The 22,035-nt window shown below is 53.5% G+C and overlaps 1 protein-coding gene across 6 annotated transcripts in view; it reads right to left on the bottom strand.

Moving 5' to 3' along the window:
• Positions 1 to 855: 855 nt before the first annotated feature.
• EPS15L1 (epidermal growth factor receptor pathway substrate 15 like 1) overlaps positions 856 to 22,035 on the bottom strand; it is a 37,267-nt gene continuing 16,087 nt past the window's right edge. For 2 of the 6 annotated variants that reach the window (XM_077921954.1, XM_077921955.1), the window contains 9 exons: positions 21,174 to 21,341; positions 20,061 to 20,187; positions 19,891 to 19,956; positions 18,995 to 19,134; positions 18,776 to 18,845; positions 18,345 to 18,439; positions 15,722 to 15,851; positions 7,321 to 7,529; positions 856 to 4,564 (listed from right to left, as the gene is read on the bottom strand). In XM_077921954.1, coding sequence (XP_077778080.1) covers positions 4,418 to 4,564; positions 7,321 to 7,529; positions 15,722 to 15,851; positions 18,345 to 18,439; positions 18,776 to 18,845; positions 18,995 to 19,134; positions 19,891 to 19,956; positions 20,061 to 20,187; positions 21,174 to 21,341 — 1,152 coding nt within the window. In that variant the 3' untranslated portion in view covers positions 856 to 4,417. The remainder of the gene's footprint in view (positions 4,565 to 7,320; positions 7,530 to 15,721; positions 15,852 to 18,344; positions 18,440 to 18,775; positions 18,846 to 18,994; positions 19,135 to 19,890; positions 19,957 to 20,060; positions 20,188 to 21,173; positions 21,342 to 22,035) is intronic. The other 4 variants (XM_077921957.1, XM_077921959.1, XM_077921956.1 and 1 more) reach the window with 3 other exon arrangements.

Below are 22,035 nucleotides of genomic sequence, written 5' to 3'. Positions count from 1 at the left end.
AACCCACAGCGCCACCCGCGTCCCTTTTGTCGGTGTTTATACTACATTTTAAAAGATTTTCCTTGAGAGTCTTTGAACCTTCTTGGTTGACCACCAGCATTACACTTTCCATTTTAAAGTTCGGAATAGAGTTGCTGCTTTGGAAGGCGACCATCGGGCATCCGCACAACATTCCTGCATTGCAGGGGGGTTGGAATGGATGACCCCTGGGGGTCCCTTATCAACTATGCCATTTGGCGATTCTATAAGCGCCGACGTAACTCGGCTGTTTACAACCCCAGGGGTTTCCCCGATGGCTTTCTCCCTGCCCTCACGGCTGCCCAAACCTCACCACGAAGGTGTCTGGAAAATGTGGTGGGCCGCTGGTGTACAATGTCCAAGGGGGCTGGAGTTAAGTGGGGTGGGGTGGGGGTGGCAGCCAGCCCTCCCCAGTGCTTCCTGCGAAGTTCCCACCAGCCTCTTTCCTCCAGTGTAGCTGGAGATGGGGAACAGGGAGCTCCTCTGAAGTCAGCCCCACTTGTGGGCAACTGGAAAGAGCCAGGAAAGCCGGTGGGGCAGAGGTCAAGGGGTCCAGGTCACCCCCAGAGGAGGAGCAGGTGGGGGGGGGCGTGTGCCTCTGCATGGAGGACCATTTTCCATGCCCCCCCTCCCTGTAACAGAGGAGGACTAGAGACAGGAGAGGGGAGACTCTCTGTGGCCGTATAGGACCCCGGAACCGCCGGGAGGAAGACCCCAAACATAGGGGGGCAGAAATATGAGCAGGTCCGACCCACTCAGCTCCCGACCCCCCCACCCCCCAAAAAAAGAAGGGAAAGAGAGAGAGAGAGCCATCCCAGAGTCTCGGATGCTCCAAAATAAGTAACTTTTTCATTTATTATATTAAACAATAACATTTCTCTTATATTAAACAATAAAACACAGAGCATGGGTTAAAATTCAAACATTCCCTCCCCTCCCTCCCGGCAAACCTTCTCTCCTCCCCGCTGCCCCCCCCACCCCCTTTGCTATAGGGTAATTCCAAGAGCATAGATACAGTCATGTACATGTCTGGATATATAATACATCATCAGCCGATCTCCTGGTGGGGGGGGAGTGGGGGGGGGCAGCGTGGCCGAGGTCCAAAGGATGTGCCGGGTGACGGGGTGGGGGGGCTTCTTGGTTCCCCTTGCAGCAGCAGCAACACACACACACACATCTCTCCCCCCCCCAAAAAAAACCCCTCTCTCCCTCCCCACTGTTCCAAATCCCTCTGCCCCCTTGGAGAGACCCCTAAGCTCAATTTGATGCACAGGAGTGACTTTTCTGGTGCCTGAGGTCCGGGGGGGGGGCACAGTTGCTCAACCCCCCCCCCCAAAAAAAAACAGAGAGAAGCAACCAAGGGAGGAGAGGAAATGAAAGAGAACGATTTCTCCTCCACCAAAAAATGTAAAGACTTTAAACTTTGTTTAAGAAGGGAGCTCTGCAAGCAAGAGACCGCTTGAGCCAATGGGTCTACTCTAAGGAGGACTTGGAAGCAGCCGAGAAGAGTTCCTGGCGGAGGGGGGCAGGCAGAGGAGAAGAGAGATAGCAGCCGGTTTGCGTCCCACATGAAATGAAGTGGGGGGGGGGGTACGACGGCGTGGATATTAAGAGCCACAAGATGAGTGCCTTGGGGTGGCAGGGGGGTGCGAGAGTGTGGAAAACACAAGAGGAGAAACTGGGAAGGGGGGGGGGCGTCCATTTAATACCAAAACCCTGCGACAACCGGATTGGGAGCCGGGGGGGGGGCGATTTGGAGGGTCCCCCATGACCGAAGAAAGCTCCTAGGTGGGGGACCCGAATTGAAGGACTGACGGACGCAAGCACCCACCCTTGCAAAGCGCCCCCCACGAACTGCAGTTCCCAGGATTCCCCATGGGTTGTAAAGAGGGGTGCAGGATAGCTCTATATGCCCCCCACTCTAAATGCACATTCTGGCACATTTTGCGCCGTGCCCCCCCCCCCCAAGACGGAGGAAGCCCTGTCTGGGTTTGGCCGCCCCTCCCCACAAGCGGCAGCCTTGCCCATCCCTCTCCCCGGGGGGGGGGGGCTAGGAGTAGTTTTGGGGTGCTAAAAGGGAGCCCCACGCTCCCCCTCCGGGGTCAACCAAAAACCGTGGCTGATTCTGCCAACAGGAAAGGAAACTGAAGAAAACTCTCTCTCTCTCATTCGCACACAAACACACAGAGAAATGGGTGCAGGATTAAGACCCCACCCCTGGGAGTGTTGGTTTTTTTTTGGGGGGGGGGTGCCTGCACACGTATTTCTTGCAGCCCCAAAACGCCACACTCTAGAAGCGAATTGCATTTACCCGTGCCCCCTATATTTGAGAAGCAAGAATTTGCAGCGAGAGCGAGAGAGAAACAGACTTTTTAACCTCTTTCTTTCTTGTTTGGCAGAAGCTTGAGATTCTAACCACAAGAATCGCTCTTTCATTTCCAGATCTTAGGGAGTAAATATATATATATACACACACAAACACACACACACAAGAGCGACACACGAGGCCGGCGGATTTACGTTTTCGCAGTGGGCAGCGCTCAGAGGCAAGGTCCTTCGGCACGTTCACCCCCAGATATATACATATATAAAATCTCCTATATATATCTACATTTCTCTATATCACAAGGGGGTGGGTCGCGTCCCGGAGGGGTGGGGGGCTGCTGAGGAGACAGCAGATGGGGACAATATGGGGGGGGGCGGCGAAAATTAAAAATACAAAAAACTGTAATAGATCTGGAGGCTGCGGCGGCACATTTCCCCAGCTTCTCAGCCCGCAAGATGGAGGCGGATGGGGACCCCAAAGGAAGGCGCGGATCTGGTCCTTCTTGGGGTGTGTGTGTGGGGGGGGAGGGACAGGGGGCTCTCCTTTGGGTCCTCCTCCTCCTCCAAAGAAGAACCGGCCGAGGACCCGACTCTCTCCTGAAGCCTTGGCGCCCGAATCTGTCCCATCCGTTTGGAGCTACTAAGCGGTTGGCCAAACCCCTCCCCACACAAAGGGGGCTGGTGTCTCTGGGTGCTTCTGTGGGCCAATGGGATCTTCCTGCCTGGGGGGGGAGCGGACCCCCGGGGGAGGCCCCGATTCTCCACCGGAGCTGGGAGGGAAGGACGGAGCCGGTCTCGGATCCCACAGCCGTAGGGGGAACGGGCGCCTCGGAGAGGGGGTGGGAGGGCAAGAGAAGCCCCCACCCCACCCGCAATGGGTGGGGAAGGGTGGTGGGGAGCCCTCAGCCCCCCCAGGGCAAAGGCACCGGGGTCAAGAGGCGCCTGGGGAAGATGGAAGGAGGAAAAGCTGTTCTGGGGAGGGCAAGGGGGCAGAATTTAGGGGGTCCCATCTCTGCGCAGAGGCTGGGAATCCGGAGGTTTTTCTGGCCTGGGGGAGAGGGAACCCCTTAGAGGGGGAGCTGCCCCTATTGCAGGAGGAGCAGCCGTCTCAGGGGGGCGCACAAGGCCCCCCAACGCGCCACTCGGACCCCCAACCACGTGCCCAAAAGGAACCCGCTTGCAGTCCTGAATTTGCCCCCTGCTCTCACCGGCGTTGCCCCCCTCACTCTGGAACGGAGACCCCCCTCTTGCCCCACGGCTCAGAAGACGCTGCTTGGCCCCCCAGTGATTTTTCTCGAGACTTTCCAGGATGTTTTTCAGGCAGAAATACAGAGAAAGAGAGAGATAAACACACCGACCTGCCCTTCGAGGCTGCAACGTATTTTAAGTTCCCCCGGTTTCGGTATGAATCGGCGCTGGTTAACCGAACGTTCGAGGCTGCCGGGGGGGCGGGGGCCGTTAGCAGCGGGGGTTTTCCTGGGCGATCAAAGAGAGCGTTAGGAATCGGGGCGCCTGGGGGGTTTTGGGTGGGGTGGAGAGAAAAGGGGGGTGCAAAGGAATCCACGTTGAGAGCGCTGCAAAGAAAGGGGGAAAAAGGCAGAGGGGGCCGTCTTCCTGGGGACCCGCCGTGGGGGGAAGGCCTGGGTGGGACCCCCTTCTTTCCCCACCTCCCTGCCCTATGCCCACCCCAAGGCTGGCACAGCTGACCAACACCCAAGCCCCCCCCATGGGAGGTTTCGAAGAGCGAGAGGTCCAGGGTCTTTTCCGGCGGGCAGAGGGCAAAAATTAAAAGGAATGGGGGGGAACGGCCGGCTGAGTTCACCATGGGGTGGGGGAGCAGCTTCTCAGGGGGGCAGCCCCCCACCTGTCCGTCTGTGCAAGGAGACGGCATCCCCGTGCGAGTCCCGCGTCCTTTTCCCCGCAGAGAGGGGATTCCCTGCGCCGGATGCGGCGCCACGGAGAGGCGGTTCGCTTCGCCACGTCGAAAGAACGGAGACCGGGGTCGGCGGATCGGAGACGGTGGTCTAGGGAGCGGCGGAAGGGGAGGAGAGGGAAGCGCCCCCCCCGGAGCCCCCTAGGAGGCGGGCATGTCCGCTTTGCTGAGGGCGATGGCCAGCTCGAGGTCCTCCTGCTCTTGCCGCCTCAGCCGCGCCAGGCGCTCCTCCTCCGCCTTCTCGCTCTCTCGCTTCGCCCAGGCGAGTTGCTGCTCCTCATTGCCAAGCTGGAGAAAGAGAAAGAGAGGGTTGGGATGGATGACCGCTGGAGGGCCCCCTTTCCAAATCTCTCCCTAGGGGCCACCATACCTCCATCATGGGAAGGGATGGTGGGGGCCCCGCTCCCGCTTTCCCTTCCTTCCTCCCCCCCCTCCGAAAAAAGCAGCACCCGGTTCTATCGGGGAAGGGCCCCCTCCCGGTCCCGTCGCACGCCTAGAGCGAGTTTGGGGTTCCCCACGGAGGCTGCATCTGGGGGACCCCTGTCAGGACTGGACTGGCCCCCCTTCAGTTTGACTGGGCTCTCTTTGCCCCGTTTAAATCCTGCCTCGCGGGGGTTGGTCTAGATGACCCACTGGTGTCCCAGTCCGATGCTTAGTGCTCTAGCCAGAACTTTGAGGGCAGCTCACACTGCAGGGAGACCCCATGTTTTCCTTCAACCCTCCTCCCCAAAAAGCCACGAAGGGCGTGGGAATCAGACTATCGACTCCTATTTGTACCACATACGGTCTCTCTGTCTCTCTCACACACATACACAGGGCTAAGAGCCAGGGGAACTGCCCGCCACTGGCTGCAAACCCTTTCCCCATTCCTGAAGGGAAGGCGGCTGGCAGTTCCCCCGATAAAAGGGGGCAGGACCCACACAAAAATCAAGGACATAAGAGGACGGTTTGCCCTGTTTCAAACGGTGACAGTCCAGAGAAAAAATATCGTTGAGCTTTCTTTGCAAAATCTCCAAAGAAAGCTTTTGACTTTAAAAAAATAATAGAAAATTCAGCAAAAAAAGCAACGGAGGTTTTACCCATTTTACAAAATTCCGCTATATTTGACGGGTGAATCCCAGCTACGCCTGGGAAATTCTGGACGCATCGTAGCCATAATAATAATAATAATAATAATAATAATAAGGCAATAAAACATTTAAATCTTCCCTAAAGGACACCCAGCCCTATAGCAGCACAATAAGGCTATTTACGAAACCTTGCGATTCTTTTAGTTGTTTTAACCTCCTGCTCAGCGACTCTCGTCTCCCTGATCTTATTCTGGCTCGGTTTTTTAAAAATAAAGCAAAACAAATCATTGCATCTTGCTTTCACCATTGTATTTTAGCTATTTTTAAAACGCCGGCCCGCGACCGTAATAAACCGAAAACTGCAGCGGCGATTTCACCGGCCTCCTCCTCCTTTTGCAAAGTCTGGTTTTTCGCTGGGGAAATGGATGGGAAGGCTCAGCAAAAAAACCCCCAAAACTCAAGCCAGGAAGGTGAGAAAGTTTGAAGGTGCCTCGGAAATTAAAAAAGAAGAAGAAAAAAGAATTAAAAATAAAACCATCGCAGGTTTTCCTGTTTATCAGCTGAACGCTTCTCTCTCTTTCTCTCTGTGTCAAACGCTCAGCGCCAAACCTGCCGTTAGAATAAAGATCCACAACGTGGCTTTGAGTTCCTTTTGCTAACACACACACACACTCCTCCAAGACTAATAAGCTGAACGAAATAATTAAGACGCTAGCCAGGCATCACTCGCTGCAAGGAAGGAGATCCACACATTTCAGTCCCTACTGAAACCAGCCCTTTATTGCAAAACCTTGAGGACTAGAGTCTTAGCTTACGGAGCAATGCTATAAGGAGGTTTTCCTATGCCCCAAACATTTCCAGGAAGAGGATCCCCCCCCCCAAAATATTCCCAACTCAGGAGAGAAAGGGAGAGCACTCTCCACGACCAACGTCCCCAAGCGAACAGCACCAGACTCAAAGCTTAATACAGTGGTGGTCCCTTGGCTCTCAGACTTAATCCGTTCCAAAACCAAAGCGTTCCAAAACCAAGGCGCTCTTGCTTTCCCATAGAAAGGAATGCAAAACTGATCAATCCGTTGCAGACTTTTAAAAACAACCCCTAAAACGGCAATTTAACGTGGATTTTACTATCTAACGAGACCATCGGTCCATAAAACGAAAGCAAGAATCAATGTGCTGTGCTATAAAATAAGCAAGGCATTATTGTAGATGATAAAAATTAAAATTACCTGCACTGGTGAGAGTTCATTGTTTGGATGGGGGGCTTTTATCCATTTCCGCAGTCACACAATCAATCAATCAATCAATCAATCAATCAGTAGCTGAACTGGGTTCCACACAGTCACAAAAACAAATGAACCGAAAAAGCCTCAAAAATGCAAAATAAAGAGCGAAAACCAAAGCGCCAAACTTAATCCGTTCCAGAAGTCCGTTTTACTTCTGAAATGTTTGGAAACCAAGGTGCCCCGGAAACAATAGCTGACAGCCGCGTCGGATGTCCGGCTTCCGAAAAACATTCGAAAACCGGAACACTCACTTCTGGGTTTGCGGCGTTTGGGAACCAAGGCGTTTGAGAACCAAGGTACCACTGCAATAATAATAATAATAATAATAATAATAATAATAATAATAATAATATATGCCGCCCACCTGACTAGGTTGCCCCAGCCACTCTGGGCGGCTTCCAGCGAATCAAAACCCTGGGGACATACAGAGGGACTAATGCAGAACTACGGAGGAAGTGGGTTGGTCTAGATGAGTTTTGGGGGTCCCGTCTAACTACAGTTCTATGAGAGGAGAGAGGGATTTGGGGGGGAACTAAGAGATAGAAACTGCCAGAGGGGGGAGAGGGAAGGGAGAGGAGGAGGAGGGGGGGAGGAGGAAGAGGATGAGGAGGGGGAAACGACCCCAAAAAAGCCCCCCGCCCCGTTTTTTTTCCCTTTTTCCATCCAGATCGAAGGAACGTCAACTTACAGAGGTGAAGTCAGCAAATCCCGTGGAGGAAGGGTTCTTGGGAGCTTTGCCTGCCGAGGGGGGAGAAAATCCGTCTCTCCCCCTAAAAAGGTCCCCAAACCCCTTTCTACTGTGAAAGGGGTCGCTGGTGTCAGCCCCGAACGGCCGAAACAGGTCGGGGGGCTTGTCAAAATCGGAAGAGCCGACATGGATGACAGGAGGAGATTTACCTGGAAAAGGTCGAGAGAGAGAGAGAGAGAGGGAACGAGAGAAGGAAAGAGAGAGAGAAAAGGGGAAAAAATGGGGGGGGGGGGGAACCGAGGAAGAAAAGGAGAGGGAGGGGTTGGGGAGAAGGGAGAAACGAGAGGAAGAAAGGGAGAGGTTACTTACCATAAGGGGCAAGGGGGGGCAGTGGTTGGAAGGGGGGGTGTCTAGGGAAGCCCACCTAACCCTAAATTGGCAGCTCAGGAACCCCCCCTCTCCAGCTTTTGCCTAGAATTCTGCTTCGCACAGCCAAATCCGCAACAATGCCCCCCTCTTTTCCCGGCCAAAAAATCCTGAAATTGAGGCACCAAGCCTGCTCAAATGCGTCCCGTCGTCTCCCCTGCCTCCCCCAGACCCCCCAAGGACATGCCTCGGACTCACCCACCCCACAAAAAGAAAGTGGGGTTTTTAAGGGGGTGGGTCAGTTCTGCAGCTAGCGATAGGCGTATTTCAGTGTTTGACAGCTTTGGGGTTTTTTCTGGGGAGGGGGAGACGGGATTCTCACTGCCTCTCGCTCCCCGAAAAGCCCAGAGGACCCACATGAGGGTTTCGGCAGCGGTTGAGGACTAGCGACTTGCGGGCCCGGGCACGAGGGTGGCACCCTAGAATCGCAGAGTTCGAAGGGCCCTCTAAAGGTCATCCAGCCCAACCCCCTTGGAGGGAGGGGTCCTGCCCGCAGCCGTCCCTGGTTCTCTCTCTGCCACTCCGACCCGGTAGGCAGCCGCAAGCCTGGAACTTGGCCAGGCGACGATTTCTTCCCCACTTCCCTTTCTTGAAGCGAGACTGGTGCCAGGCTGGCAGAGAGGAACCGGGAGAGGCTGAGGTTTCGCACAAAAAAAGCAGCCGCTCTGGTTCCCTTTCCTCCATCGGGCAGTTTTTCCTTCGCCCTCTTTTCGGCTGCGGGAAAAGGGGCTCCCCCTCAGCCCCCCCGGCGAAACACCCGCGGTGATGGTGGCCCCCCTACCGCCAAAATTAGCAGATTAATTCGGAGCAGGGAAGAGTCCAGGGCGGTGTTAGAAACCCAGATATATAATCTCATCGCCTTAAACCTGGGCGCAACGCAATGTCCAGGCGCTATCCTCTCCCCACGACAGGACATTATTATTATTATTATTATTATTATTATTATTATTATTATTTCCGTTTCTATACCGCAAAGAACAGATCTCAAAAGCAGTTTGCAAGCACGTCAGAAACCACCCGGAATAAAACGAAAAAAGCTCTGCGGGAAAACATTCCAGGTCCTTTTCTCCAAGATATACGATACGATATACGATAGCTTTATTGTAATTGTCCCCTACAGAACAATGAAATTGAAAATCTACATAAAACATTCAAAACCCCCTAAAAACTCTGAAACCCCATTTTAAAATACAATATACTACAGGGGCGTTCTGCTTCCCCCAGCCTCGGCCCCGGCGCCCAGAGATCTCCACGGGGGCCGCAAGGGGACCCACAAACAGTGCTTTTCTTGGGGACGACGACGACGCAGGGGTGCACATACCCCTAAACATTTTGCGAATCTTTTTCCTTTTGTCGAATTTATTTGTCCCAAATGAAACGATAAAAAGGGTGATTTTCTGGAGTCAAAATGAGAGTACCCCATAACATTTTTTAAAAGGGAAAAAATGCACTGGTCGTGAAACACAGCTGGATGGTTGCGGTGCAGGTTCTAAGCGACTGGGAGCCGCCGGCCTGATCCGCAGCGCAGCACCGGTTTGGGGTGGAGAGGAAACCCAGCCTGAGCTAGGTTTCTCCAACCCAGCCGTGATGCCACCCAAAAGGGGGGGAGCCCTGCAGCGGTGTCGGATCAGGCCCAAGGAGGTCCGCTCTTAAGTCCTGTCCCCAGGCAGCGGCCAAACCATATTCGCCCGGAGGAAAACCTCCTTGTTCTAAGATAGACTGGCTCTGTCCATGGAGGTTCCGCTTGGGAGTCGTGAAAAAGAAGGGCTCTGCCCGATTATTGGGCCAAAAGGGGACCCGTTTAGTCCAGCCTTGTGTGTCCCCCCCCACCGGACGCCCCCCCCCCACCGGACGCGAGGCTCGGGCGCAAAAAAACCGACAACAGTTCTCTGTTTTTCCCCTGCCCCAAGCAAACTTCTTCTGCCTCCACTGTTAATATTTCAGCCCCTGAGAACCAGCTTCGCCGGCGGGTGTGGGAACCAGGTACCCGGTCCTTCGCAGAAGAGGTGTTAACCACCGAGAAACAGACGATATGCCAACTTTGCAAAAGGGTGCCTTTTCAGCAATGCCTCCCGAGCGAAAAAGCCTCGAGATCAGCAGCACACACACACCCTACGCAAGAAAACAAGACTGTGAGCGCGTCGCCCCCGGGCCTCGATTTTGGCCGCACGGCCTCCTCGCGGCTGACGGAAACTCAAATGCAAGGCACGCCTCTTGCTTGGACCTTTGGTGGAAAGCCACCGAGCTTTTAGCCTCGTGAGAGATTGAATGTCTTGCCCTGGCTGGACGATGCCAACAGATGCCACACAGAAAACGTCCCTGCGGAGATGGCAGCCCTGAATCGGTGGCGCATGCCCTTCTGGCTTGCCCTCTTTATAAAGGCTTGAGGAATGAGATTATCACCCCTCTTTTATCGCCCAGCCACTGCCCCAGGGTCCTTCCTCTCGGCCGATCAAAATGAGCAGGTGATGGCAAAGGTGGCAAGGCTTTTAGCCGGGGCAATCAAAATCAGATCCACCATTTGACCATTGATTCAAAGCCCTAAAATGTATTTTATATAATTGACTTTTTATTTCTGTTCTTTGTATATTGCGTTGTTGTTTTATTGCGATGGCTGGCGGCCGACGCAAATAAAGATCCGTTCATTCATTCACCAAGCGTCGTGTTTCACAGAACATCCTTGCGCTGCGGTGAAAATGGACGTCGGCCGGCTTCAAGCTTCCAACGGCAGACCAAAAAAAAAAGGGGGGGTTCTGGAAGCTGCTTGTCCATGCACAGGGGACCCCAGAGGCCATCCAGCCCAACCCTCCAATCTGTGCTGATCTTACAACGGCAGAATCCCTTGGCAGACCACCTTCGTTGCTCCCTGGGCCCTTTAGCCTTCCCTGCTCCAAATTATATCACCCCCTCCCTCTTTCACCCCCTCCTCAGAGGAGAACTGTAGTTCGCCCCTCGCAGAGCTACAATTCCCAGCACCCTTACCTAACTACAGTTTCCAGGATTCTATTCCCCCCCCCCTTGGAAGGGGTGTACTTTAAATGGAAGGGGTGTACACAGGCTTGGCTTCCAGCCCCCCACCCGCCATCCTGGCCCACCCTGCTTTAAATGGGGCACAACCAAAACTGGACTCAGCCTGACCAGCACAGAACAAGGGTGAACTCCATGGGTTCTGCCCCAGATCACAGCGTTAGAGCCTTAAACCAGGGTTGCAAACGCCAAAATGGAACATCCAGTTGCCATTTTTTTGGGGGGCAAGACGGCTCCGAAATCTTATTTTCCAAAGGATGGACCGGGATGGATTCTCAGCTAAACATCTGGCTAGTTCAGAGAACAACCTTGAGCTGAGCTTTGAGAACTTAAAATAAGGAAAGTCACTTTATCCAGGGACAGTCTGCCTAGATATTGGCTTATTCCTGCCTTTTTCTGAATGGTGATACAGACCATTCATAACGTAGGAATACTCTCCCCAACGGTGAGAAGGGGAAAGCGAAGACAAGAGACAATTCGCTGCAACGTCGGGGAAAGCATTTTTTGGTCCCCGAAATCCATTCCGGTTGTGCGGATAAAATATCAGATGGAATGCTACAAGGTGGGGTCTTAAGGGTGTGAAAAGGGTCCAGATCGAAGGACCCCCCCAGATGGCAGGGACGTCAGGCGCTGTCTCGGCACCCAGGCATCTTTACTCGGTGGGCGACGGATGCAAAACGCGGCTGGCGGGTTTCGAACGCTGACCACAACAAAGCAAACTCGCGAACCCCGGAGGCCGGCTTCTGAAAACTGGCCGAGCGAAAGACCCCCGCAAGCAAGCAGCTTACGGAACTACCCGTCAAAGTCTCCCGGAACCAGCAGCACCTTCTGAGACCCCCTTTCCATGGCGCCTGGGCCGAGCGACCCGCCAGCCGGGAGCAAATTTGCCTGCCGCGATTGCAGTTCAGCAGCGGTCAAAGCGCCTCCGGCCAGACTCTCTGGCCCACAGGAGGAAGGGGGTCCGTCAAACGGAGAGTGGGCCTGAGCTGCAGAGCACATTCAGGGCTGCAGCAAGGCCCCAATCCCAAGCACAAACGCCGTGCTCTACGCCCCGGCCCCGGGGTCTTGAACAGCAGCCCACTCCCCTCCTGATGTTTCCGGTGACTGGCGTTTCGACTGTGAAGGCCAAGCCATTCTACCTAGGAGCCTCCTCCTCGCAACAGTCTAACCCAGGTGGCAGCCGCCCCGCTTCCTGTGGCAGGGAGTCCCACAGTCCAGCCCTACACCTTCTTTACGAAAGTGTCTCGTACCGAATGCAAACTGCGAAAAGGACTCTTACGAATCGAAAAGGGAGACGCCGTATGCGCCTTCCCTCGCTCGTTTGCTTCGTATCGCTCTCTCTCTCACACACAAATCCTCAAAGAAAATCACAACCCGGCGCTTTATCCACCCTGAGCCCCTCAATATTCAGCATAGCGGGAGTTCTAGCGCCAGGAGCGAAGGCTGTGCGTCATTCTACAAATCTCTATCCCGTCTCCTCTCTTCCCGATACTAAGAAGCCCCAAACGCCACGTGCTTTTCTCGTTCCCTTTTCCCCAACCCCGACGGTCTCCTTTCTCGGGGCAGGGGTCCTTTGCAGGACTGGCAGCCCCTTGCCCCGTCCGGGGCCGCAGGAGGCGGCCGCCACCCCCACCCCCCAAGGCAGCGGCGGCTGTGCCTGGTTGATGGTGCAGGCCGGGGCCCCGATATTGCTGGTGAGCGCCGACCGCAGAGAGAGGAAGTGGCTGAGGGTGGGGCGGCTGCAGATGGTCCCACGATGGTGGCGGCAGCAGCCCCAGGGAGGCTTCGCAATCACTGACACCCACACAGAGACTTCCTGCCCCTTTAAAGAACCAGAATAATACACACACACACACACACACCAGAGAGAGAGAGAGGGAGAGAGGAGGGGAAAAATAAAATCTGTTTTTCTCTTTTTGACGCTCAACAGCCTTTACCTAGAAGCTAGTTAGCGGCGAGGACGGAGATCTCTTATCAGCAGCCGGTGCAAAAAAGCAGATGAAATGGAGGGAAGACAGGAACGAAAGAACAGAGGAGGTGGAGGAGGAGGAGGCAACTCCTAATAACTGCTTTTGAACTCTCTGGGCTTGGCCGGGGAAGGGTCCAGCCCCGGTGCAACTTCCTCGCCAGCGCTGCAGCAGCAATTGGATCGGGTCCCTGGGGCCCCACAGCTGGCCAGGTGACCCCCAAGTGCAGCACCAACTGCCCCCCCTTGCTGTCTTCAGCGGCTGGGGTTTCCTGCCTCCGACAGGGGAGCCAGGATTGGTGCAATTCTGTGCCCCGCAGGGTCTGGACACTAGTTAAAGCCACAGTATTTTTCGCTCTATAAGACGCACCAGACCACAAGACGCACCTAGTTTTTGGAGGAGGAAAACAAGGAAAAAAATATTCTGAATCCCAGAAGCCAGAACAGCAAGAGGGATCGCTGTGCAGTGAAAGCAACGATCCCTCTTGCTGTTCTGGCTTCTGGGATAGCTGCACAGCCTGCATTCGCTCCATAAGACTCCCTTTTTAGGAGGGGAAAAGTGAGTCTTGTAGAGCAAAAATACGCTATTTTTTCACACCTCCCATTCCTATAGCTTAGCCAGATGAACTTCTGCCTAAAAGCAAAGGCATGAACTGCCATTTCCCAAACCTTCTGGGGGGGGAGGGAAGGTCACCCCGAAATCAATCGATTTTTGTCAATGGAACTGTATAATGTCGTACACAGAGCGAATATTGCACGACACAGGAAAAACATTTGAGCTTGTAGGTTTTCTAAGACTTGTCCGGCATTTTGTCGATTGTACATCCCTTAGAATAAACTGAGGTTGCAGCTTGCCTTTGTTTCTGCCGCAAGCAGAATCAATCAATCAATCAATTATAAAATAAAATAAAAATAATACTTTTATCATTTATACCCCACCCATCTGGCTGGCTTTCCCCAGCCGCTCTGGGCGGCTTACAGCATATCTAAAAACATAATATTAATAGTAAATTCCTTGTATTGCGTGTTCTTTCCTAAAGACCAATATTTTGGATTCTTCTAGGACATTCTCGGACCGTTTTAAGAAGTCCCCAGGCAGCTGTAAAAGCTCCACAAAGCTTTTTAAAAAAGCGCTAATACTTAGAGGAGTCGTGACGTTACGTCATGGCGATTCCAACTTTCAGGACGGCTTTTCCCCTCCCCGCAACAGCGAAGAATTATTTTGTTTTTCTGAGCAAAGATTTGTCACTTTAGGATGCAGGAAAATTGTTTTGAAAAAGAAAAAGGAAGTAAGTTACAACCCTAGCGGCCACAAATTTTAAACGGGGATCCGGCAAATTTACGGAGGAGAAAGCCATCGATGGCTACTGGCCAGGGAAGCCGTGAGGCTCCTGAGAACCGGGAACCACAGGTGTGGGAAATACCTGTTATGATGCTCAGATACTGCCTGGGGGCTTTCTGAGGACAATTCAAAGGGTTGGTGCTGACCTTGAAAGCCCTAAACGGCCTCAAAGGCCCAGTATCCCTGAAGGAGCGTCTCCACCCCGGACACCGGGGTCCCTCTCCCGAGGGCCTCCTGGTGGTTCCCTCCCTGCGAGAAGTGAGGTTACAGGGAACCAGGCAGAGGGCCTTCTCGGTGGTGGCACCCACCCTGTGGAACGCCCTCCCATCAGATGTCAAGGAAATAAACAACTACCTGACTTTTACGAGACATCTGAAGGCAGATTCCCTGTTTAGGGAAGTTCTTAATGTTTAATGATCTATTGGATAACTGAAGGTCAGTCCCTTCCTTTTCCTTACATTTCCAACACAAATTTGAGCCAGTTTTTTACATTCCATCTATACATCATCTTCCATGTCATTTTCTTTCAGTAAAGAACAGTCTCTAAAATTTAAGTCTATTTTCCAGAACCTTTCCCAATCTTCCAGCGTAATGTTATGGCCTACGTCTTGCGCCCATTTAATCATTACCGCTTTCACCTCTTCATCTTTCGTCTCCCATTCTAACAAGATACTGTATGCCTCTTTCGGCAATTTAGCTTTCCCTTCTACCACTTCTTTTCGAAATCTGGAAGTCGTGTAGCTAAACCCTTTCTTGTTGTCTTCTTTATATGTTTCGTATAATTGTCGGTAATGTAAACCGATTTGATTTAAATCATGATTTAAGTCAAATTGAAAGGGACGCGGGTGGCGCTGTGGGTTAAACCACAGAGCCTAGGACTTGCCGATCAGAAGGCTGGGGGTTCGAATCCCCGCGACAGGGTGAGCTCCCATTGCTCAGTCCCTGCTCCTGCCAACCTAGCAGTTCGAAAGCACGTCAAAGTGCAAATAGATAAATAGGTACCGCTCCAGCGGGAAGGTAAACGGCGTTTCCGTGTGCTGCTCTGGTTTGCCAGAAGCGGCTTAGTCCTGCTGGCCACATGACCTGGAAGCTGTACGCCGGCTCCCTCGGCCAGTAAAGCGAGATGAGCGCCACAACCCCAGAGTCGGCCACGACTGGACCTAATGGTCAGGGGTCCCTTTACCTTTACCTAAGTTGATTTGATTTAAACCGTTATTTAAACCGATTTGATTTAAACTGTGATTCAAACCGCTTTGATTTAAACCGCTTTGATTTAAACCGCTTTGATTTAAACCGCTTTGATTTAAACCGATTTGATTTAAACCATGATTTAAACCGATTTGATTTAAATCAAACCCACCCTGGCCCGATATCCCCCCCAAAAAACCCCCAACACACTGCGCCCCAGAGTTTGGCTGCGGACCAGCAAGCATTCTAGTAAAAAGCAGGGGGGGGGAAGAGTGCAATGGGGGGCAAGTGCATGTCTGAGAGAAAGAGAGAGGGAGGGAGAGAGGCCAACCCCCCCACCATGGAAAGTCCAAGACGAAGGCAGCCCCCACCCCGCCCTCCGTGACGGCCGGCCACCCCTTCCCCGGCGCGGAGTGGGGGTGGGGAGGAGGAGGACCGCAGAGAAGACTCACCACTGGGCGGTTTGGGCCTGGGAGGCAAGCCTTTCTTCGGAGGGAGGGCGGGGGTGTCTAGCTTGCCCTTAAAGGGGTCGTCCGGGAAGCCCCCGAAAGAGGAGGCCGAGAACGGGTCGGAAGCCGGCGGCTGCAAAGAGAGACAGAGAGAGGCAGAAGCGGAAAGGGGGCTTGCAGAGAGAGGGGGGCAGGAAGGAGGAAGTGGGGGGGGGGCTCTGGAGTGGCGGAGGGGGGGGGGCGCAGAGGGAGACCCAGAGAGGCGCTGGTTTGCAAGCAAGAGAGCAAGCGAGGAGCCAAGCTTTGCGACAGCTGGAAAAGGGCTCCAGGGCTGCCCCCCAAAACGGAACAAAAGCACGAGGAAATGGGGGTGGTGTTTCGGGTCCTCGGCTAACCCCCCCCCCGCCCGTCAATCGCCTGACATTGGGGGCGCAGGCTGACTCCGACACAGGCCAGTCGCAAGCAGAGGAGACCCGGCGGACATCCGCTTCCACGGGCCGCCCCCAAACTCGGCACCGGCTCGCGAGTAGTAGACCCGCTGAAACGGGTTTAAATTCTTTAAAACTGTTTACTGGATTTCCAATTTTCTTTTACAAAAACCCCCCCTCCAGTCCTGCTTTTTTAAGGACTGCGCCAGCATGAGCCCTTTGGAACTCCCTGCCTCATGACACAGACTCTTTCCGGAGCCTGCCTAAAGGCGTTCTCGTTCAGACAAGCCCCCCAGGACGTTAAGAAAGTTGGCGCAATTTTAATCTGTTTTAATATTTCAACTTTTGAATGGTTTCCCCCACCCCAATATAATTTTTACCGAATTTCCATTTTTTCCACAAATCAAATAGCTAAGTCTTTTCCCGTACTGGCTTCCCACCTCCGCTCTTTTCTACTCTCAAATTCTCACCTGTCGCTAAAACCCCCTCTAACGTCCTTTAAAAAGTTGGCGCAATTTCAATCCGTCTCATTGTTTTGAATTTTGTACGTTTCTAAAGCGCTGCTGCGAAACATTCCTTGGTTTTTATCGCCTCATCCTTTCGCAAACCACTTTAAGGTGTTTTTCGGTTGTTTTTGCAACAAGGCGATGTGCATGGATTTCACGAAATGCGAACAAAGAACGGATCTTGGGCCAATTTGTTTCAGCGCATCTTCTTCCATAATAACCAATCGCCAAAAACCCAAAATTAATGTTTCGGTTTTTGGACGTTTTTCAGAAGCCGAATGTCCAACGCAGCTGTCGGCTATTGTTTCCGGGGCGCCTGCGCCTTGGTTTCCGAACATTTCTGAAGTCAAACGGACTTCCGGAAGGGATTAAGTCTGGCGCTTTTGCTATTTATTTTGTGGTTTTGTATTTTGAGGCTTTTTCGTTTCATTTGTTTTTGTGACTGTGCAGAACTCAGTTCAGCTACTGATAGTCTGGAACGGATTGATCTGTTTCGCATGACTTTCTACGGGAAAGAGCGCCTTGGTTTTGGAACGCTTTGGTTTTGGAAGGGATTAAGCCTGAGAACCAAGGGACCACTGTGTGTTTATTTTTGGCTGGATTTCTGAACGAAAAGCAGACGTTTAACGTTTTTAATTTAAATGGAACGGGGCTGCGGGGAAGGTTCTCTCACGCCACCCTGTGGCAGAAAAGCGTTTCAGCCGCTAAGACTGGAGATTCCCTTCTGCTAGATCATGGGTAGGCAAACTAAGGCCCGGGGGCCGGATCCGGCCCAATTGCCTTCTCAATCTGGCCTGTGGACGGTCTGGCAATCAGCGTGTTTTTACATGAGTAGAATGTGTGCTTTTATTTAAAATGCATCTCTTGTGTGGCGGCTAAGGAATTCGTTCATTTTTATTTTTAAAATATCGTCCGGTCCCCCACAAGGTCTTAGGGACAGTGGACCAGCCCCCTGCTGAAAACATTTGCTAGATCCGCCTCTCCTCTCTCTCTCACAGACACATACAACATCCCTGCGAGGCAGGGCTGGGCTGAGGGAGAGGAGGGGGCGCCATTAATTCCTAGATGGAATTGAGGAAGCGGCCAGGTTCAAGGGAGCCTTCGCCACCTAAGCATGCAAGGCTGGAGCTGTGGGGAGGAGGGGGCCAAAGCTGCGCCCCCCCATCCCAATGAACCCTACCCCCCAGCTTAAAAAACCCCCCAAAAAAATCAAGTTTCCAGTACAACTGCACCTTGGTTGTCAAACGCCTTGGTTCCCGAACGCTGCAAACCCGGAAGTGAATGTTTTTCAGAACCCGAACGCCAGACGCGGCTTCCGATTGGCCGCAGGAGCTCGCCGCGGCCAATCGGAAGCCGCGCCTCAGTTCCCGAACGTTTTCGGAAGTCGGACGGGCTTTCCGCTCGACTTCTGAGCTATTTGCAGAACCAGAGATAGGAGGGGAAACGCATCGGCGTTGCTGACCTCCTTTTTCTTTTGCGAGTAGTTTTGTAGTGTTTTATTTTCACCCCACCCCTTAAAAAACCCCCAGGGTTACAGGACCCGACAGGAAGCGGGTCACAGGCTGGGCAAGATTTGCTTGGGGGGTGGCATCGTGCCCCTGCGGAGGGAACTCAAGAGGAGGGAATTTGGGGATTTGTAAAGTCAGGGGGGCTAAGCGGCCGCCCCAAATCTGGGGAGGGAGGAGGGTTTACCTTCGACATCCGGCTGAAATCGGCGAACCCTTCGGTGCTGCTGCCACCGCTGTTGAAACTGCTGCTCCCAAAGGGATCTAGCGTTCCAAAAGGATCTGAAATCAAAGGAGGGGGGGAGGTCAGTGGATTCCCGTTCCTAGACTTTGCTGGTTCTAAAGACGCAGGCTGGAGGGCGTCCCTATTGGGACCCTCGGGTAGGCAGCCCTTGTTCTCCACCCCCCAGTAACTTGCAAGCCGTCCCCCTCCCCAACCCCTGAACCAAACAACCGCCCTCCTGCACAGGGCTGCCCCCTTCCAGAATTCACACCCCACTGGTGTTTCTTCTGCAAGAAATGAACGCCGGGCAGCTTAACCGAAGCATCGGACCCGAGTTTGAATCCTTGGAGGGCGGGGACAGAGGGGTGGACGGACACCCGATGCCATGGGCTTACCTGGCCCTTTCAGAGCGGTGGCGACGACACTCGGAGACTGGAAGGGGTCGCTGTTTTCAAATAGGTTCACCTAAAGGGGCAGAAGAACGAGGGTTTCACGGCAGGGCCCCTCAAGCAAGCTGGGCTTAGGATCCTGCGGCCCCGAACGGAACCGAGGGACCCCCCTGAACGAAACAAAGCCGTCAAGAGAAAAGCCCCCCCCACCGGAAACGTCCTCACCTTGGAGGGCAGCGTGGGGTTTTTGGAGAAGGGGTCGGCGGTGAACGGATCGCTCTCCTCGGGCTTCCTGAAGAAATCGTCGGGCGCCGCTGCGGCACGGAAGGGATCGCTTTCCTTAAACGGATCTCCGCCGAAGGGATCTGCGGGGAGAGGGCGAATCGTTCACCGGAGAGTGAAGAGGGAGGGAGGGAGGCAGATGGCCTCTCCGGGAGGCGAGAGACTGACACCTGTCCCCACACCGCTGCAGAGGCCTTTTGGGATTCCGGGGTGAAAGACTAAATTTGGGGTTCCTGCGCAAGAGCAGGGGGAGCAAAGGCGACGCCGGAGCAGCGATTCGAGGACCGGCACACGTATCAGCATCAATTTTGCTAAGGGGGTTAAATTATAAGGACCCCTGGACAGTTAAGGCAACACTGGGGTTGCGGCGCTCATCTCGCTTTCAGGCCGAGGGAGCCAGCGTTTGTCCACAGACAGCTTTCCGGGTCGTGTGGCCAGCAGGACTAAAACACTTCTGGCGCACGGCGGAAAGCAGAGCGCATGGAAACACCGCTTACCTTCCCGCCGGAGCGGTACCTATTTATCTACTTCAAATCTCCGCTTGGCCCTGAAACTCACTGGCTGTGACTTTGGGCCAGTCGCTGCCTCTCCGCCTGACCTAGTGAGGTTACAGGGAACCAGGCAGAGGGCCTTCTCGTTGGTGGCACCCTCCCGCCAGATGTCAAGGAAATAAACAACTCTCTGACTTTTAGAAGACACCTGAAGGCAGCCCTGTTTAGGGAAGCTTTTAATGACTTAATGTCTTTTTACTCTTTTGTTGGGAGCCGCCCAGAGTGGCTGGAGAGACCTAGACAGATGGGCGGGGTATAAATAATAAATTATTCTGATTATTATCTCACCTGGCACCACCGCCGCCGCAACCACGGGGGCCTGCTCCGCAAAGGGGTCGTTCTGAAAGGGGTCACCTGGGCGAGGGAGGAAGAGAGAGAGGGCGCGGTTAAGAGGAGGAACCAGGCCAGGATTGTGGCGGGAGACGGTTCAGGGCCCGCTGCCCCCCGTCGCCACTCACTGCCTCTGAAGGGGTCTGCGCCCTTGAAGGGGTCCGTCCTAAAGGGGTCTTCCGCCTGGAAAGGGTCCGCGGGAAGCTCCTGCGTGTGGCCGCTGAAGAGGAGGGCCTTGTTCTTGAACGGGTCGTCCTGCCGAGGGGAGGGGGGAGAGAGAAGGGAGTCAGACACAAAACAGACCCCCAAAGACCCCCCCCCAGGTTCACGTCGGAGTCGTCGGAGTTGGACGGGACCCCCGGCTAAAGGATCCTGATGACCTCTGCTGAGAAACCCCCAAAGAATCATGGAATTGCAGGTGCGCAGAGCCGGGAGGGCCCTCTTGAGGTCCTGTAGCCCAACCCCTGCAAGGCAGCAATGGCAGCTGATTTGCTTAACTGGCTTCGTGTTTCTAAATCGCCACGGAAGTCGTGGTGAAGGGCCGGAGAGAAGACTTAATAATAATGGTGATGATTATAATATTCTCGGATCCAGGGATGCCCTCCCTGCTTCAGCCTTAAAATAGTAATTTATATAAATAATAATTTATTATCTATCCCCTGCCCACCTAGCTGGGTTATTATTATTATTATTATTATTATTATTATTATTATTATTATTATTACTACTACCCCAGCCTCTCTGGGCGGCTCCCAACAGACTATTAAAAACACCATAAAACATCAAACATTCAAAACTTCCCTCGATAGGTCTACCTTGGCTCCCAGTGTACGTTTCTGAGCGCAATTCAAAGCGTCAGTGCCAATCTTGAAAGCCCCACACAGCGCCTCCAACCCCATCGTCCAGCCCGGACGCCGGGGTCCGTTTCCCGAGGGCCTTCTGGCGGTTCCCTCGGGGCAGGAAGTGAAGCTACAGGGAGCCAGGCACAGGGCCTTCTCGGTGGTGGCCCCTGCCCTGTGGAACTCCCTCCCACAAGATGCCAAGGAAATTTTAAAACATCTGACTTTTAAGAAGACATCCGAAGGCAACCTTGTACAGGGAGGTTTTCAGTGCTTGGTGTTAAGCTTTTTATATGTGCTGGAAGCTGCCCAGAGTGGCCGGGTGGTTGAGATACAAATAATAAAATCATTGTCGTTGTTGAGCAAAGCCTGCTCCCGCGAGGAATCGGCCCGGCGCCTCACCAGGGTCCCGAACCTGCCGCCCCGCTCCTTCTGGGGGTTCCCCTCGTTCAGATCCGCCAGGTTGGTCATGCTGCCGCCAAGCACCCCGTTCAGGGCTTCGTTGTACTGGTCGATGCCGCGGTGGGCTTCCTGCTGGCTCTCTTGCAAGCGGGACAGCTTGCTCCTCGCCTGCGGGGGGACAGGGCGGAGAAAAATCAATGATAAACTTGAAAAAAATTTGGGGGGGGAATATAGTCTTATGCACGGGAAAATAGGGTGGTCTGTAAGCATAGGTGTGTAACGTATAAAGCGGTTTGAATTCCCTTTTGTGCTGTCTGCTCGGCCTCTGCTATTTCCTCCTACCGATAGGGAACCCACTTAAGGACTCTAGGAGAAGATTTATTCTTATAGCAAAGAACACGCAAAGATGGCCTCTATTTCCTAAATAACTCGTAGGAAAGATCTGCCTGGTCCAGCCTCACGTTTCTCACATTGCATAACCAGATATTACACCTGGAGATTGCAGAAACTACAAGTTGAAAAGTTTTGGAGTCTGAGCTCGCTTGGTTTCCTCTTCCCTCCCCATCCCTCTTTCCTTTTGTGTTGTCTCCTTCGCCTCTGTCGTTTCCTCCTACTGACGGGGAACCCACTTAAGGACTTTATAGGGGCTCCGGAATACCCCATACCCATTTATGGACTCTAGACGGGCTCTTGGATACCCCATAAGGGAAAAGGGTGTAGCTTTTAAAAATATATAACACAGGAAAGACCCATGCGCACAGAGACCCGTGTCTCTGCCCCCCATCCCAGGCATGGCCACCGTTCGAGGAAACACCTGCGGAAATTTGGGCGCAAGGTCTTGGCCCTGGGGGGGAAAGGGGGT

Source organism: Podarcis muralis, chromosome 18, assembly GCF_964188315.1.
Source record: "Podarcis muralis chromosome 18, rPodMur119.hap1.1, whole genome shotgun sequence".
Taxonomy (NCBI): domain Eukaryota; kingdom Metazoa; phylum Chordata; class Lepidosauria; order Squamata; family Lacertidae; genus Podarcis; species Podarcis muralis.
This window is presented reverse-complemented; position numbering and strand designations above follow the sequence as displayed.